Source organism: Coregonus lavaretus (genome assembly GCF_964263955.1).
Source record: "Coregonus lavaretus genome assembly, chromosome: 39".
Classification (NCBI taxonomy): domain Eukaryota; kingdom Metazoa; phylum Chordata; class Actinopteri; order Salmoniformes; family Salmonidae; genus Coregonus; species Coregonus lavaretus.
The window spans coordinates 10,376,233-10,395,098 of record NC_140026.1 but is presented as its reverse complement, the minus strand read 5'-3'; the positions used below and the strand labels follow the sequence as shown (position 1 = coordinate 10,395,098).

General features: G+C 43.7%; 1 protein-coding gene across 1 annotated transcript in view; it reads left to right on the top strand.

The window, feature by feature from the left end:
* The window catches only part of LOC311112702 (uncharacterized protein), a gene marked incomplete at its 5' end in the record, with an annotated part of 43,302 nt that overhangs the window by 14,118 nt on the left and 10,318 nt on the right, over positions 1 to 18,866 (top strand). Inside the window, one exon of the mRNA XM_084155833.1 lies at positions 16,337 to 16,786. Within this exon, the coding sequence (XP_084011959.1) occupies positions 16,337 to 16,786 (450 nt within the window). The remainder of the gene's footprint in view (positions 1 to 16,336; positions 16,787 to 18,866) is intronic.

Genomic DNA, 18,866 nt, shown 5'->3' with positions numbered 1-18,866 from the left:
AGGCTGTGGGAAAAGCTTCAGTCAGAGGGGGAACCTAACCAAGCATACTCGGACTCACAACAGAGATAATTCCTTTCGCTGTGGTGACTGTGGGGAAAGCTTCACTGAGAAGGGGCACCTAACTGAACATATACGGACTCACACAGAAGAGAAACGATATAGGTGTGGTGATTGTGGGAAAAGCTTCAATCAGAAGGCTGACCTAAGGAGGCATATACTGACTCACACAGGAGAGAAACCACATGGCTGCTCAGTCTGTGGTAAAAGATTCACTCATAAATCTCATCTGTTGAGGCATGTGGATAAAGTCCACAAAGAAAGAAAACAGGACAGAAACTGAAAGAGGAAAGAACATTAGGACAAAGAGATTGTCTGTCAGGTAAGTGAATATAAAGGCAGGATGTGGACAAATCTCTTAGGAAGCAACATTGATATGGCCCTCATCAAATATGCAGACGACATGGCTCTGGTTGCTTGCCTGGAGGACAAGTCCATCTCAAGCTACTCCCAGTTCATTGACTGCCTCAACGTGGTTTGACAATAGCTTCCTTGACCTTAACGTCACCAAGACTAAAGAACTGTGCTTTGGAGGAAAGAAAGCTGGGGAAAACGGAAGCCCTTCTCTCGAGCATGTCACCATGGAAGGACAGGACGTGGAGCAAGTCACACATTTTAAATACTTGGACAATTTTAGACCACAAACTTAGCTTCCAGTAGAACACTGACCTCATCTACAAAAAGGCAGTTTCTTTCCCTACTTAAGAAACTATGATGTTTTAATGCAAGCAGACACACACTGATCATGGTATACAAATCCCTGATCGAGTGTTCTCAATTACAACATCCCCTTCTGGTACCTTTTCAGTGATGTTTAATTTTTTATTTGTTTAATTTTGACATTTCATTCTGACATATAAATGTTTAATGTGTTTCATTCTGACATTTCATTCTGACATGTAAATGTTTCATGTGTTTCAGTCTGACATTTCATTCTGACATGTAAATGTTTCATGTGTTTCAGTCTGACATTTCATTCTGACATGTAAATGTTTCATGTGTTTCTGTATGTTTTTTTGTCTGTTTTTATCCTTTTAATGTAACTCAGAGCGCCAACGACACATTTTCATTCTGTTAAAACTTAATGGACAAAGTTTGTATTTTCTGCTCATCTTAAAGCGATCTTAAACTCTGGATCATTCATGCTTTGGGTTACAGAAAAATAGATGTGTGATCGATTTGACTTTAGCAAAACATTCTATGTAAATCAAATTTGACACTAAGTAATTGTGCACAAGGTCCAAAGGAAATTTGACTTCCGCTTTTATAACTCCTTCCGAAAGAGACACATACATAGAGGTTGGAGCAGGATGTTGCCATACTACAGCGCCCGTGGAGCAGTTGTTGTGGGGGGTTAAGTGCCTTGCTCAAGGGCACAACGGCAGGTATGGCATCTAGGATTTTTTACATTTGCTCTGAAAGCTGACCTGCAGAGGCATGTGACTCTCCCCAAGAAGAGACCCACCGCAAAAAACGCTACAACTCCAACTGAAGGTCTATGTCCGAATCTGTCAGGGTGGGAAACCCTGCACCTGCCCTGTTTGTGAAAAGACCTTCAAATACAAAGGAGATCTTTCCAGGCATATGAGGATTCACACAGGAGAGAATCCATTTAGCTGTGGTGACTGTGGGAAAAGCTTCAGTCAGAAGGGTGACCTAGGGAAGCATAAACTGACTCACATAGGAGAGAAACCACTTGGTTGCTCAGTCTGTGGTAAATTAAGTTTTGATTAATGATGTAACGTCTTTTGCCCGGTGCCCCGTGGCTCAGCATAATCGAATCCTGCCATTGAACAGCCCTGGTGTACACAGTACATTGAAATGCTTACCTCTTGACAACAACAATATCAAATAAAAAAACTATGTGTAAAAATATAGGCTCAATGCAATAACAGTAGAATAACAATAGAATAACAGTAGAATATCACTAGAATAACATTTAGCAGAAACGTAAATAAAAGGGGGGCACTCAAACAAATTTACGGTAGAATATTTACACACGTGGTAGGGGAGGGGGATATGGAGAGCAATAGTATATAGACTATAGTAGCAGCAGTCAGAGTTCATGTGTGTAAGGGTGAATGTGTGTAAGGGTGAATGTGTGTAAGGGTGAATGTGTTTAGGGTGAATGTGTGTAGGGTGAATGTGTTTAGGGTGAATGTGTGTAGGGTGAATGTGTGTAGGGTGAATGTGTGTAGGGTGAATGTGTGCAGGGTGAATGTGTTTAGAGTGAATGTGTTTAGAGTGAATGCGTGTAGGGTGAATGTATGTAGGGTGTGTGTGTGTGTGTGTGTTCAGTAGTCTGATAGCTTGTGGGTAGAAACTGTCTCTGAGCCTGGTGGTCCAAGACCGATGCTCCGCCAGACGGTAAGGGAGGGAACAGCTCATGGCTGGGATGTGTGGGGTCCTTGATGATGTTACTAGCCTTCCTCAGGCACCGCTAGGAGTAAATGTCCTGTATGGGTGAAGCAGTTTCTGTACCAGGCCGTGATGCAGCCGGTCAGGATGTTCTCAATTGTGGAGAGCCTGTTGTGCCTTCTTGACCAGGTGGTGGTGTTGCGGTTCCATATCCGTTTCTCAGTGACGTGAATGCCAAGAACCTTGAAACTAAGGCAGGATGTGGACAAAACTCTTAGGAAAGCAAAAAGCAACTCTGGATAAATCATGCTGTTGGGTGGAGATCAATAAATGTGTGATGGATTTACTTTTGTAAAACGTTTGTCGTGGAAATTCTTACACAGGGACACTCGAAGTCAATCTTAAAGGAATCATTGTTTATTGTCAGCGTGATGGAGAGGTTCCAACAAACTTGATGCACCATAGTGAACATCTGTCAGCAGCTCTAACGGGGCAGTCCCGTTTAGTTCCCTTATATACTGACAAGATATATTTGCATGATTTAGCTTATTCATCATTCATAATTAATGTATGCTTCATTCATGTGACGACCAATACTGGGTCATGCATGTGATAGACCAATACCTCACGAGGCTTCTTCTCTCTAAGCTGAGACCTTGAAACTGAGATATCTTTCTCTAAACAAGGTTCTGGGCGTACTGCCAAATTGCAGATACTGATAGTGAGGATTCATTCAATCAGTCACATTTTATGATCACAGAAATTAGTTTATAGAAAAGCACAAACATAAAACATAGACATTGGTAAATAGAAAAGCACCAACATAAACATTTCCATCACACGTTCTATGTAAATAAAGTTTGATTTTATTTGAATGACGAGGTAATGGTCAAAAAGTAGTACACTGTATTATGGGAATCTCACAGATCTGCTGTTCAAAGTCTGTTCATTTTTTCATGTTATTAGAAACAGGAAAATCTGGTCATTTGTTTTGGAATGTCTCTCAGGGTATTGAGAGAATGTTTTGACTGATGTTCTTGATTCATAAAAAATGGTAGCTATACTTTCCAGAAAATACATCTCTCCAAGAGTATTTCTCATCAATTCTGTCCTAATGCTGCTCAATGATGAATAATTGATTCTCCCACATCATCCTATACTGATGATAACCACTGTTTGTCTACATGTATGCTGGAAAACACTTGGTTTGTTATTTTGGATTAAAACAAAAACGCTATTCATAAAAACGAATACAGAACTTGTTTTTGCGTGGATTCCACCACACGGTTAGCTTTTAACAGCTAGGACCGCTATTTCTTGTCCCGGAATCCCGCTTAAGAGACAGGTTGAAGCCTGCTTGACAGAGATGCTAAGCTGCTAGCCATCAAGCTAACAAAGTTAGTACCAGATGAGTTTTGCAACGGAGCCCTCTTTGTCTGGAGAACTAAATGAACGGTTCCAGAGCTGTAGGAGCTGTATCTGTTACGCTTTGTTTCGGGACAAACCGGATCACTCTGAGTTTCCAATGCGGCAATTGTTTACTTGCCGAGGATTATAGGCTTGATGTGGCTTCCTTGACCACGCAGGTCGCCAGCCTACGTAAGAAACTGGGGAAAACGCAGAGTGGAATGTTTACATTTTCTACTCGCGCTTGTTGGATGCATCTCCGCCTTGTCGTTTGTCGTTATCCGACTGGCCGGTGTTGCCCGGAGCTCCCCCGTCTGATAGCGACCTCCCGCAAAGCAGTCTACACTCCCAACGAGAGGCCCGGAGCTCCCCCCGTCTGATAGCGACCTCCCGCAAAGCAGTCTACACTCCCAACGAGAGGCCCAGAGCTCCCCCGTCTGATAGCGACCTCCCGCAAAGCAGTCTACACTCCCAACGAGAGGCCTGGAGCTCCCCCGTCTGATGGCGACCTCCCGCAAAGCAGTCTACACTCCCAACGAGAGGCCCGGAGCTCCCCCGTCTGATAGCGACCTCCCGCAAAGCAGTCTACACTCCCAACGAGAGGCCCGGAGCTCCCCCGTCTGATAGCGACCTCCCGCAAAGCAGTCTACACTCCCAACGAGAGGCCCGGAGCTCCCCCGATACAAACAATGAATAGCTTCCCGTACTGGAGCCTGATCTTTCCTGCACCTTCGTCGCCGGGGGGGATGCCTGTGTCTGCGGCTACTGTGTCGTCTACTACTACGATTTTGAAGTCGGCAACCTTCCGTCCCCGCTCTGGATCGAGCTGGGATTCTCCATCTGTCGGAGGCCTGCATCCTGTGAAGCGTGGGAGTGGGCGGATTTCCTCATCCTTCTCGCCAGACGTGATTTTGGGCAGCTCCATGGTAAGAAATGTGACCGTTCCTGGTGCAAAAAAACAACATCCTATCCCGGAGCTCGAGTAAATGACATTACTAAGCTGCTCCCGAATGTACTAAGCCAGGACATGGAAATCGATTCTATCGTAGTCCATGTGGGTTTTAATGACATTATGAAGGGCAGCTCTGAACAGTTGAAACTGGATTTTAAAGAACTGATTGACTCTCTGCTAGACAGTAACAATCATCATATCTGGCCCTGTGCCCTCTCTGAATCGTGGCATTGAACGTTTAGCAGGATTCTTGCTCTTCACAATTGGCTACGTGATTATTGCAGCTCAATGGGTGTAACTTTTGTTGACAATTTCCATACCTTTTGGAAACAAAACACGTTTTATAAGGAGGATGGGATCCACCCAAATCATTTGGGTTCCTCGATCCTTTCACAGCATTATAAGGCTGCATTGAAACAATGACTTAGCAATGACCCAAGCCCAGCTCAGCTAATCCCTACCATTGTGATGCAGGGTTGTCAAAATGCTTCAGCAAATGTACATTACAACAGGGGCGTCGGTATTCACAATATAAGTAACCTAATTTATGTCCCTCTAACTGCCCTGAATGCCTCTGCTGATCCTACAGCTATTGTATGCTGTAATCATGTGCCTAAGTCTTGATCACGTTGAGGGAGAGGTTGTTGTCCTGGCACCACACGGCCAGGTCTCTGACCTCCTCCCTATAGGCTGTATCGTCGTTGTCGGTGATCAGGCCTACCACTGTTGTGTCATCGGCAAACTTAATGATGGTGTTGGAGTCGTGCCTGGCCATGCGGTCATGGGTGAACAGGGAGTACAGGAGGGGACTGAGCACGCACCCCTGAGGGGCCCCCGTGTTCAGGATCAGCGTGGCAGATGTGCTGTTACCTACCCTTACCACCTGGGGGTGGCCCGTCAGGAAGTCCAGGATCCAGTTGCAGAGGGAGGTGTTTAGTCCCAGGGTCCTTAGCTTAGTGATGAGCTTTGAGGGCACTATGGTGTTGAACGCTGAGCTGTAGTCAATTAATAGCATTCTCACATAGGTGTTCCTTTTGTCCAGGTGTGAAAGGGCAGTGTGGAGCGCAATAGAGATTGCATCATCTGTGGATCTGTTGGGGCGATATGCAAATTGGAGTGGGTCTAGGGTTTCTGGGATAATGGTGTTGATGTGAGCCATGACCAGCCTTTCAAAGCACTTCATGGCTACAGACGTGAGTGCTACGGGTCGGTAGTTATTTAGGCAGGTTACCTTAGTGTTCTTAGGCACAGGGACTATGGTGGTCTGCTTGAAACATGTTGATATTACAGACTCAGACAGGGAGAGGTTGAAGATGTCAGTGAAGACACTTGCCAGTTGGTCAGCATATGCTCAGAGTACATGTCCTGGTAATCCGTCTGGCCCTGCGGCCTTGTGAATGTTGACCTGTTTAAAGGTCTTACTCACATTGGCTACGGAGAGTGTGATCACACAGTCATCCGGAACAGCTGATGCTCTCATGCATATTTCAGTGTTACTTGCCTTGAAGCGAGCATAGAAGTAATTTAGCTCGTCTGGTAGGCTTGTGTCACTGGGAAGCTCGCTGCTGTGCTTCCCTTTGTAGTCTGTAATAGTTTGCAAGCCCTGCCACATCCGACGAGCGTCGGAGCTGGTGTAGTACGATTCGATCTAAGTCCTGTATTGACGCTTTGCCTGTTTGATGGTTCGTCGGAGGGCATAGCGGGATTTCTTATATGCGTCCAGGTTAGAGTCCCGCTCCTTGAAAGCGGCAGCTCTACCCTTTAGCTCAGTGCGGATGTTGCCTGTAATCCATGACTTCTGGTTGGGGTATGTATGTACGGTCACTGTGGGGACGACGTTATCGATGCACTTATTGATGAACCCAGTGACTGATGTGGTGTACTCCTCAATGCCATCGGAAGAATCCCGGAACATATTCCAGTCTGTGCTAGCAAAACAGTCCTGTAGCTTAGCATTTGCTTCATCTGACCACTTTTTTATTGACCGAGTCACTGGTGCTTCCTGCTTTAGTTTTTGCTTGTTAGCAGGAATCAGGGGCATATAATTATGGTCAGATTTTCCAAATGGAGGGTGAGGGAGAGCTTTGTATGCATCTCTGTGTGTTGAGTAAAGGTGGTCTAGAGTTTTTTTCCCTCTGGTTGCACATTTAACATGCTAGTAGAAATGAGGTAAAACGGATTTAAGTTTCTCTGCATTAAAGTCCCCGGCCACTAGGAGCGCCGCCTCTGGATGAGCGTTTTCCTGTTTGCTTATGGCCGTATTCAGTTAATTGAGTGCGGTCTTAGTGCCAGCATCGGTTTGTGGTGGTAAATAGACAGCTACGAAAAATATAGATGAAAACTCTCTTGGTAGATAGTGTGGTCTACAGCTTATCATGAGAGACTCTACCTCAGGCGAGCAAAACCTTGAGACTTCCTTACATATCGTGCACCAGCTGTTGTTTACAAATATACATAGACCGCCACCCCTTGTCTTACCAGAGGCTGCTGTTCTATCCTGCCGATACAGTGTATAACCTGCCAGCTGTATGTTATTCATGTCATCGTTCAGCCACGACTCGGTGAAACATAAGATATTACAGTTTTTAATGTCCCGTTGGTAGGATATTCGTGCCTGTAGTTCGTCCATTTTATTATCAAGCAATTGTAAGTTGGCCGATAGTATCGATGGCAAAGGCAGATTTGCCACTCGTCGCCGGCTCCTTACCAGGCACCCCGATCTCCTTCCGCAATATCTCCTTTTCTTTGTACTGCGAATGACGGGGATGAGGGCCCTGTCGGGTGTCTCGAGCAAATCCCTCTCGTCCGACTCATAAAATAAAAATTATTTGTCCAGTTCAAGGTGAGTAATCGCTGTTCTGATGTCCAGAAGCTATTTTCGGTCATAAGAGACGGTAGCAGCAACATTATGTACAACATAAGTTAAAAACAATGCAAAAAAACACACAAAATAGCACGGTTGGTTAAGAATCCATAAAACGGCAGCCATCCCCTCCGGCGCTTCCATCTCCAACTTGAGATGTAGCTCATCCTTTCGGATTTGTGCTCTCTCTTCTGCCTCCAGCTGCAAGTGTACAGCCGTAGGTATAGGAGAGAGAGGGTCAAATCGAGGCAAGGTGGCCGGGACCTTATACTCGACCTCATCGTCGGGCCTATACGGGGTACCCGGAGCATCCACCACCTATACGGGGTACCCGGAGCATCCACCACCTCTCCCACCGCAGGCCGAGGCAAAACCAACACCTGCTGTTCAATCAGAGCCGCAAACACCAATGCCCTTACCTCCGCCTTAACAAAAACCCTTGCTCAAAATAGCCCACGTTAACATATGCAGCTTTTACATTTACATTACATTTTAGTCATTTAGCAGACGCTCTTATCCAGAGCGAAGTACAGGAGCAATTAGGGGTAAGTGCCATGCTCAAGGGCACATCGACAGATTTTTCACCTAGTCGGCTCGGGGATTAGAACCAGCGACCTTTCGGTTACTGGGCCAACTCTCTTAACCACTATCTCTGAAACTCACTTAGATAATATCTTTGAGGATACAGGGGTAGCAATACAAGGTTATAACATTTACAGAAAATATAGAAATGCCAATGGTGGAGGTGTTGCTGTTTATATTCAGAACCACATTCCTGTGAAGATTAGAGAGGATCTCATGTTAAATACTGTTGAAGTAATATGGCTACAGGTTAATCTGCCTCACCTAAAGCCAATTCCGGTGGGAAGCTGCTATAGACCACCAAGTGCTAACAGTCAGTATCTGGATAATGTGTGTGAAATGCTTGATAATGTATGTGATATCAATAGAGAGGTATACTTTCTGGGTGATTTAAATATTGACTGGCTTTCATCAGGCTGCCCACTCAAAAGAAAGCTTCAAACTGTAACCAGTGCCTGCAACCTGTTTCAGGTTATCAGTCAACCTACCAGGGTAGTTACAAACAGTACAGGAATTAAATCATCAACATATATTGATCATATCTTTACTAATGCTGCAGAGATTCGTTTGAAAGCAGTATCCAAATCCATTGGATGTAGGGATCACAATATAGTAGCCATATCTAGGAAAACCAAAGTTCCAAAGGCTGGGCCTAATATTGTGTATAAGAGGTCAAACAATATGTTTTGTAGTGATTCCTATGTTGTTGATGTAAATAATATATGTTGGTCCGTGGTGTGTAATGAGAAGCAAACAGACACTGCACTTGACGCATTTATGAAATTGCATATTCTAGTTACTAATAAGCATGCACCCATTAAGAAAATGACTGTAAAAACTGTTAAATCCCCGTGGATTGATGAGGAATTGAAAATTTGTATGGTTGAGAGGGATGAGGCAAATGGAAAGTCTGGCAAAACGTACTGCATATTGAGAAATCATGTGACTAAACAGAATAAAAAGAAGAAGAAATGAAACCGTGAAACAAGGATAAATGACATAAAGAATGATAGTAAAAAGCTTTGGAGCACCTTAAATGAAATTTTGGGAAAAAAGGCAAACTCAGCTCAGTCATTCATTGAATCAGATGGCTCATTCATCACAAAACCAACTGATATTGCCAACTACTTTAATAATTTTTTCATTGGCAAGATTGGCAAACTTCGGCATTACATGCCAGCAACAATTGCTGACACTACACATCCAAGTATATCTGACCAAATTATGAAAGACAAGCATTGTAATTTTGAATTCCGTAAAGTGAGTGTGGAAGAGGTGAAAAAAGTATTGTTGTCTATTAACAATGACAAGCCAACGGGGTCTGACAACTTGGATGGAAAATTACTGAGGATAATAGCGGACGATATTGCCACTCCTATTTGCCATATTTTCAATTTAAGCCTACTAGAATGTATGTGCCCCAAGGCTTGGAGGGAAGCAAAAGTCATTCCGCTACCTAAGAATAGTAAAGCCCCCTTTACTGGCTCAAATAGCCGACCAATAAGCCTGTTACCAACCCTTAGTAAACTATTGGAAAAAATGGTGTTTGACCAGATACAAAGCTATTTTACAGTAAACAAATTGACAACAAACTTTCAGCATGCTTATAGAGAAGGATATTCAACAAGCACTTACACAAATGACTGATGATTGGCTGAGAGAAATTGATGATAGAAAGATTGTGGAGGCTGTTTTGTTAGACTTCAGTGCGGCTTTTGACATTATCGATCATAGTCTGCTGCTGGAAAAACGTACGTGTTATGGCTTTACACCACCTGCTATAATGTGGATAAAGAGTTACTTGTCTAACAAAACACAGAGGGTGTTCTTTAATGGAAGCCTCTCAAACATAATCCAGGTAGAATCAGGAATTCCCCAGGGCAGCTGTTTAGGCCCCTTACTTTTTTCAATCTTTACTAATGACATGCCACTGGCTTTGAATATAGCCACTGTCTATGTATGCGGATGACTCAACACTATACACGTCAGCTACTACAGCAAATGAAATAACTGCAACACTTAATAAAGAGTTGCAGTTAGTTTCGGAATGGGTGGCACAGCTGGCCCTTAAAAGTACACGGAGAGCTAACATTAATGACATGCATGTTAGTCTCTCCTGGCTTAGAGTGGAAGAGAGATTGACTTCATCACTGCTTGTTTTTTTAAGAGGTGTAGACAAGCTGAATGTACCGAGCTATCTGTTTGGAATGCTGGCACACAGCTCGGACACCCATGCATACCCCACGAGCCATGCCACCAGAGGTCTCTTCACAGTCCCCAAGTCCAGAACAGACTACGGGAAACGCACAGTACTACATAGAGCCATGGCTACATGGAACTCTATTCCACATCATGTAACTCAGTCAAGCAGTAAAATCAGATTTTAAAAAACAGATAAAACTACACTTTATGGAACAGCGGGGACTGTGAAGAGGCACAGACACACACAGCATTCACAAACACATGCTAACACACGCACTCTACACACACATATTTAAATATTGTTATTTTGCTGTGTAATTGATTTTGTATTGTAAATATGTTATGGTAGAGTAGTGTGTTGTGTTATGTATTGTTTTATTGTATGTAAATTGTGGTTGGACCACAGGAAGAGTAGCTACTGCCTTGAAAGCTGCTAATGGGGATCCGTAATAAATACAAAATACAAATACAAATGTAGTTATCATTTCCCTTTACTACTGAGGGCAGTGGAGGCTGGTGGGAGGAGCTATAGTAGGACAGCCTCATTGTAATGGCTGGAATGGAATCAATGGAATGATATCAAACATATCACATGTGGAAACCATATTTGACTCCGTTCCATTGATTCCATTCCAGCCATTACAATGAGCCCGTCCTCCTATAGCTCCTCCCACCAACCTTCATTGACTGAGGGGTACTACAAAATAGGTTCAATAACTTAGCCAGCTAACTTTGATAAAAGATCAAAAATAACTACAGATTTTCAGGTTGATTGAGAAAGCTAAACTTTGATATGTGTTTTTGGTTGAGTCAAATTGACCAAGCCCAGTTCAAGCTTATATACAGTACCAGTCAAAAGTTTGGACACACCTACTCATTCAAGGGTTTTTCTTTATTTGTACTATTTTCTACATTGTAGAATAATAGTGAAGACATCAAAACAATGAAATAACACATATGGAATCATGTAGTAACCAAAAAAGGGTTAAACAAATCAAAATATATTTTATATTTGAGAATATTCAAATAGCCACCCTTTGCCTTGATGACAGCTTTGCACACTCTTGGCATTCTCTCAACCAGCTTCACCTGGAATGCTTTTCCAACAGTCTTGAAGGAGTTCCCACATATGCTGAGCACTTGTTGGCAGCTTTTCCTTCACTCTGCCGTCCGACTCATCCAAAACCATCTCAATTGGGTTGAGGTCGGGGGATTGTGGAGGCCAGGTCATCTGATGCAGCACTCCATCAATCTCCTTGGTAAAATAGCCCTCACACAGCCTGGAGGTGTGTTGGGTCATTGTCCTATTGAAAAACAAATGATAGTCCCACTAAGCCCAAACCAGATGGGATGGCGTATCGCTGCAGAATGATGTGGTAGCCATGCTGGTTAAGTGTGCCTTGAATTCTAAATAAATCACAGACCGTGTCACCAGCAAAGCACCCCCACACCATAACACCTCCTCCTCCTCCATGCTTTACAGTGGGAACTCCACATGCGGAGATCATCCGTTCACCCACACTGCGTCTCACAAAGACATGGCGGTTGGAATCAAAAATCTCCAATTTGGACTCCAGACCAAAGGACACATTTCCACCGGTCTAATGTCCATTGCTCGTGTTTCTTGGCCCAAGCAGGCCTGCTCTTCTTATTGGTGCCCTTTAGTAGTGGTTTCTTTGCAGCAATTAGACCATGGAGGCCTAATTCACACAGTCTCCTCTTAACAGTTGATGTTGAGATGTGTCTGTTACTTGAACTCTGTGAAGCATTTTTTTTTTTTCTGCAATTTCTGAGGCTGGTAACTCTAATGAACTTATCCTCTGCAGCAGAGGTAACTCTGGGTCTTCCATTCCTGTGGCGGTCCTCATGAGAGCCAATTTCATCATAGCGCTTGATGGTTTATGCAACTGCACTTGAAGAAACTTTCAAAGTTCTTGAAATGTTCCGTATTGACTGACATTCATTTTTATTTATTTTTATTTCACCTTTATTTAACCAGGTAAGCCAGTTGAGAACAGGTTCTCATTTACAACTGCGACCTGGCCAAGATAAAGCAAAGTAGTGCAATAAAAACAACACAGAGTTACATATGGGGTAAAAAAAAAACATAAAGTCAGAAATACAACAGAAAATATATATACAGTGTGTGCAAATGTAGCAAGTTATGGAGGTAAGGCAATAAATAGGCTATAGTGCAGAATAATTACAATAGTATTAACACTGGAATGCTAGATGTGCAAGAGATTATGTGCAAATAGAGATACTGGGGTGCAAAAGAGCAAAATAAATAACAATATAGGGATGAGGTAGTTGGGTGGGCTAATTTCAGATGGGCTGTGTACAGGTGCAGTGATCGGTAAGGTGCTCTGACAACTGATGCTTAAAGTTATTGAGGGAGATAAGAGTCTCCAGCTTCAGAGATTTTTGCAATTCGTTCCAGTCATTGGCAGCAGAGAACTGGAAGGAATGGCGGCCAAAGGAGGTGTTGGCTTTGGGAATGACCAGAGAGATATACCTGCTGGAGCGCAGACTACGGGTGGGTGCTGCTATGGTGACCAATGAGCTAAGATAAGGCGGGGATTTGCCTAGCAGTGATTTATAGATGGCCTGGAGCCAGTGGGTTTGACGACGAACATGTAGTGAGGACCAGCCAACAAGAGCGTACAGGTCACAGTGGTGGGTAGTGTATGGGGCTTTGGAGACAAAACGGATGGCACTGTGATAGACTACATCCAATTTGCTGAGTAGAGTGTTGGAGGCTATTTTGTAAATGACATCGCCGAAGTCAAGGATCGGTAGGATAGTCAGTTTTACGAGGGCATGTTTGGCAGCATGAGTGAAGGAGGCTTTGTTGCGAAATAGGAAGCCGATTCTAGATTTAACTTTGGATTGGAGATTCTTTATGTGAGTCTGGAAGTTGAGTTTACAGTCTAACCAGACACCTAGATATTTGTAGTTGTCCACATACTCTAGGTCAGACCCGTCGAGAGTGGTGATTCTAGTCGGGTGGGCGGGTGCTAGCAGCGTTCGATTGAAAAGCATGCATTTAGTTTTACTAGTGTTTAAGAGCAGTTGAAGGTTACTGAAGGATTGTTGTATGGCATTGAAGCTCGTTTGGAGGTTTGTTAACACAGTGTCCAATGAAGGGCCAGATGTATACAAAATGGTGTCGTCTGCGTAGAGGTGGATCTGAGAGTCACCAGCAGCAAGAGCGACATCATTGATATACACGGAGAAAAGTGTCGGCCCAAGAATTGAACCCTGTGGCACCCCCATAGAGACTGCCATAGGTCCAGACAACAGGCCCTCCGATTTGACACACTGAACTCTATCTGAGAAGTAGTTGGTGAACCAGGCGAGGCAGTCATTTGAGAAACCAAGGCTATTCATGTCTTAAAGTAATGATGGACTGTCATTTCTCTTTGCTTATTTGAGCTGTTCTTGCCATAATATGTACTTGGTCTTTTACCAAATAGGGCTATCTTCTGTATACCCCTCTACCTTGTCATAAGACAACTGATTGGCTCAAATGCATTAAGAATGAAAGAAATTCCACAAATTGACTTTTAAGAAGGCACCTCATGAAGCTGGTTGAGAGAATGCCAAGAGTGTGCAAAGCTGTCATCAATAATCTCAAATATAAAATACATTTTGATTTGTTTAACACTATTTTGGTTACTACATGATTCCATATGTGTTATTTCATAGTTTTGATGTCTTCACTATTATTCTACAATGTAAAAAATAGTACAAATAAAGAAAAACCCTTGAATGAGTAGGTGTGTCCAAACTTTTGACTGGTACTGTATATTTTTTAAGTTAAGAATATTTAGGTATGTTAGCTGGCTAACTCAGGGAACATGCTTTGTAGTATACCCCTCTGGTCCGTAGACTGGCTGCCTTGCACAGTACTAAACCCCCATCCAGCTGGCGACGCTGTTGTGCATTTCCGGGTTCGAGTAGAACCAAGAAGTTTTCTAAAATTCCTCGACTAGAACACGGAAGTAGGGTTGAAGGTGATCAGATATCTGTATGTAATGATGAGATGCTCATGTCACTCAGTCCTGACAATGGGAGTCGTTGTCCCAAAGGCAGGCAACAAGTTTAGGTCCGAAATAAGCCAATAGAAACGCATTGGGCTTATTTTGGACAGGTTTTGGCGAGAGTGTAATCTCTCGCTTCGCCTCTTCCTCTCTGAGGTGAATTTGAACTTTGTTTTTGTGGAGTAAAGAAAGACGTAGCAAGCTACTGACTGAACGAAATAGGTTACCCAACTCCCAGTCGTCTGAAATATGTCTAAACTACAATTGTTTCGTGTGTTTTTAAATGAGCGCTTAACGGCGGTTGCTGTGGAGATTTTCGGGGCAGTTGAGAAAACGGTAGTGGAGTACCAGGAGGAGAATGATCGGCTACGGAGACTGCTGCGGATCACACCGGAGATACAACTATGTAAAATAGGTTCGTATGTAGTTATACTGATAGTTAGCTATAGTTCTACTCAATTAGTAAACTGCTTAGGTAAATAGAGATCACCATTTCAACCGAATGTTTTTACTTTGATTTTCTACCTACCTAACTATATATTGGGCTACAGGCCTACAGCAATTAAGCATTTAGCTGCGAATGTGTAGTTTACAAGATTAAATAAACCAATGAAGCCATTAACAATTATTATGTAGGCCTATGATTAAATAGTTGTCTGCATATTTGATTATTTATCTAAAGCCTTCAAATCTTATTGTATTTGTCACATGCTTCGTAAACTGGTGTAGACTAACAGTGAAATGTTTACTTACGGCCCTCCAACAATGCAGAGAGAAAAATAATAAAGATAATAACACGAGGAATAAATACACAATCAGGGTTCTCCCCAAAGATTGTGAGAGGCGCTGCGCCATCTTGTGGACTGACTGCGCCACTACGTAAAAAATGTGTTGTCATATGAGGCCATTTTTTGCTTTAGATTGCAGGACATGGCAGTTACAGGTGTTCGAAAACGCAAAATTATCTGAGTCCAGAGTGGGGCACTGCCCTCGGCCGGGTCTCCCCCGGCCGTACTCAGTATCACCACCTTGTTAAAAAATCCTGGGAGAACCCTGACAATGAGTAACGATACTGTAACTTGGCTATAAATACTGGGTACCAGTATGGCTGTATACACAGGTTACCAGTATGGCTGTATACAGTGAGGGAAAAAAGTATTTGATCCCCTGCTGATTTTGTACGTTTGCCCACTGACAAAGAAATTATCAGTCTATAATTTTAATGGTAGGTTTATTTGAACAGTGAGAGACAGAATACAACAACAAAAATATCCAGAAAAACGGATGTACATTTTTTTATGAATTGATTTCCATTTTAATGAGGGAAATAAGTACCTCTGGATCAAGGCTGTATAGCTAGGTAACCTCTGGATCAAGGCTGTATAGCTAGGTAACCTCTGGATCAAGGCTGTATAGCTAGGTAACCTCTGGATCAAGGCTCTATAGCTAGGTCACCTCTGGATCAAGGCTGTATAGCTAGGTAACCTCTGTATCAAGGCTGTATAACTAGGTAACCTCTGGATCAAGGCTGTATAGCTAGGTAACCTCTGGATCAAGGCTGTATAGCTAGGTAACCTCTGGATCAAGGCTGTATAGCTAGGTAACCTCTGGATCAAGGCTGTATAGCTAGGTAACCTCTGGATCAAGGCTGTATAGCTAGGTAACCTCTGGGTCAAGGCTGTATAGCTAGGTAACCTCTGGATCAAGGCTGTATAGCTAGGTAACCTCTGGATCAAGGCTGTATAGCTAGGTAACCTCTGGATCAAGGCTGTATAGCTAGGTAACCTCTGGATCAAGGCTGTATAGCTAGGTAACCTCTAGATCAAGGCTGTATAGCTAGGTAACCTCTGCTCCCCCTCTCCTTCCCTCCAGACTCCCTGCAGCTCTCTGTCTCTGAAGAGGAGGTTCCCCCTGAGCAGCAGCACTGTGAGCAGGAGTGGAGCCCCAGTCTGGGGCAGGAGGACCCAGAGCCCACCCAGATTAAAGAGGAACAGGAGGAACTCAGGACCAGTCAGGAGGAAGAGCATCTTCAAGGGCTCTTTGATACCAAAGACTCCATATTCACTCCTTCCTTTGTGAAAAGTGAATGTGATCAGAAGGACCCATGTCAAGAAGCCATACTAGCTGAATACCCAACTCTCAGTCCACTGAAAACGTCTAAACTACAGTCGTTCTGTGTGTTTTTAAATGAATGTTTAACGGCATCTGCTGCTGTGGAGATTTTTGGTGCGGTTGAGAAAATGGTAGTGGAGTACCAGGAGGAGAATGATCGGCTACGGAGACTGCTGAGGATCACACCGGAGATAAAACTATGTAGAATAGGTTTGTATGTAGATCTACTAATATCTAACTACAGCTCCACTAAATTAATAAACTGTTTAGGCTTTGTGATCACCATTTCAACATTTTGGAGAAGTTGTTTTAGCCCCGACGTGGCAATGCGTTCCCTTGCTTGGACAGCAGCCCCACACATTTATGTTGCCATTCTGACTCCAGTGGTACATTGGAATCATTCACCGTTCCTTTTGATTAGCTGAGGATGATGATTTGGTCAAGTGTGATACGCTCTATCTATATTGAACAAAAATATAATCGCAACACGCAACAACAGTTTCAAAGATTTTACTGAGTTAAAATCACTTTAAGGAAATCAGTCAATTGAAATAAATTAGGCCCTAATCTATGGATTTCACATGACTGGGAATACAGATATCCATCTGTTGGTCACAGATACCTTTAAAAAAAAGTAGGGGCATGGATCAGAAAACCAGTCGGTATCTGGTGTGACCACCATTTGCCTCATGCAGCGCAACACATCTCCTTCGCATAGAGTTGATCAGGCTGTTGATTGTGGCCTGTGGAATGTCCCACTCCTCTTGAATGTCTGTGTGAAGTTGCTGGATATTGGCGGGAACTGCAACATGCTGTCGTACACGTCGATCCAGAGGATTCTAAACATGCTCAATGGGTGACATGTCTGGTGAGTATGCAGGCCATTGAAGAACTGGGACATTTTCAGCTTCCAGGAATTGTGTACAAATCCTTGTGACATGGGGCCGTGCATTATCATGCTGAAACATGAGGTGATGGCGGCGGATGAATGGCACGTCAATGGGCCTCAGGATCTCCTCACGGTATCTCTGTGCATTCAAATTGCCATCGATAAAATGCAATTGTGTTCGTTGTCCGTAGCTTATGCCTGCCCATACCATAACCCCACCATGGGGCACTCTGTTCACAACGTTGACATCAGCAAACCACTCGCCCAACGACGCCATACACGTGGTCTGCGGTTGTGAGGCCAGTTGGATGTATTGCCAAATTATCTATAATGACATGGAGGCGGCTTATGGTAGAGAAATGAACATTAAATTCTCTTGCAACAGCTCTGGTGGACATTCCTGCAGTCAGCATGCCAATTGCACAAACTTGAGACATCTGTGGCATTGTGTTGTGACAAAACTGCACATTTTATAGTGTCCTTTTATTGTCCCCATTTACAAGGTGCACCTGTCTAATGATCATGCTGTTTAATCAGCTTCTTGATATACAACACCTGTCAGGTGGATGGATTATCTTGGCAAAGGAGAAATGCTCACTATCAATTAATCAATCAATCACATTTATTTATAAAGCCCTTTTTACATCAGCAGATGTCACAAAGTGCTATTCAGAAACCCAGCCTAAAACCATAAACAGCAAGCAATGCAGATGTAGAAGCACAGTGGCTAGGAAAAACTCCCTAGAAAGGCAGGAACCTAGGAAGAAACGTAGAGAGGAACCAGGCTCTGAGGGGTGGCCAGTCCTCTTCTGGCTGTGCCGGGTGGAGATTATAAGAGTAGATGGCCATGTAAGGCGGAATGTTCTTCAAGATGTTCAAACGTTAATAGATTTACATTTTAGTCATTTAGCAGACGCTCTTATCCAGAGCGACTTACAGTTAGTGAGAGGTTGCAACAGGTCAGTACCTCAGGAGTCAATGTCAGTTGGCTTTTCATAGCTGAGCATTCAGAGGTCGAGACAGCAGGTGTGGTAGAGAGAGGGAGAGCGAGTCGATAACAGCAGGTCCGGGACAAGGTAGCACGTCCGGTGAACAGGTCAGGGTTCCCTAGTCAGGCAGAACAGTTGAAACTGGAGCAGCAGCACGACCAGGTGGAATGGGGACAGTCCGGAGTCATCAGGCCAGGTAGTCCTGAGGCATGATCCTAGGGCTCAGGTCCTCCGGGAGGGGAGGGAGAGAGAGATAATTAGAGGGAGCATACATCAATTCACACAGGACACTAGATAAGACAGGAGAATAACACCAGATATAACAGACTGACCCTAGCCCCCCGGCACAAAGATAATTGCAGCATAGATACTGGAGACTGAGACGGGTGGGTCGGGGGGCACTGTGGCCCCG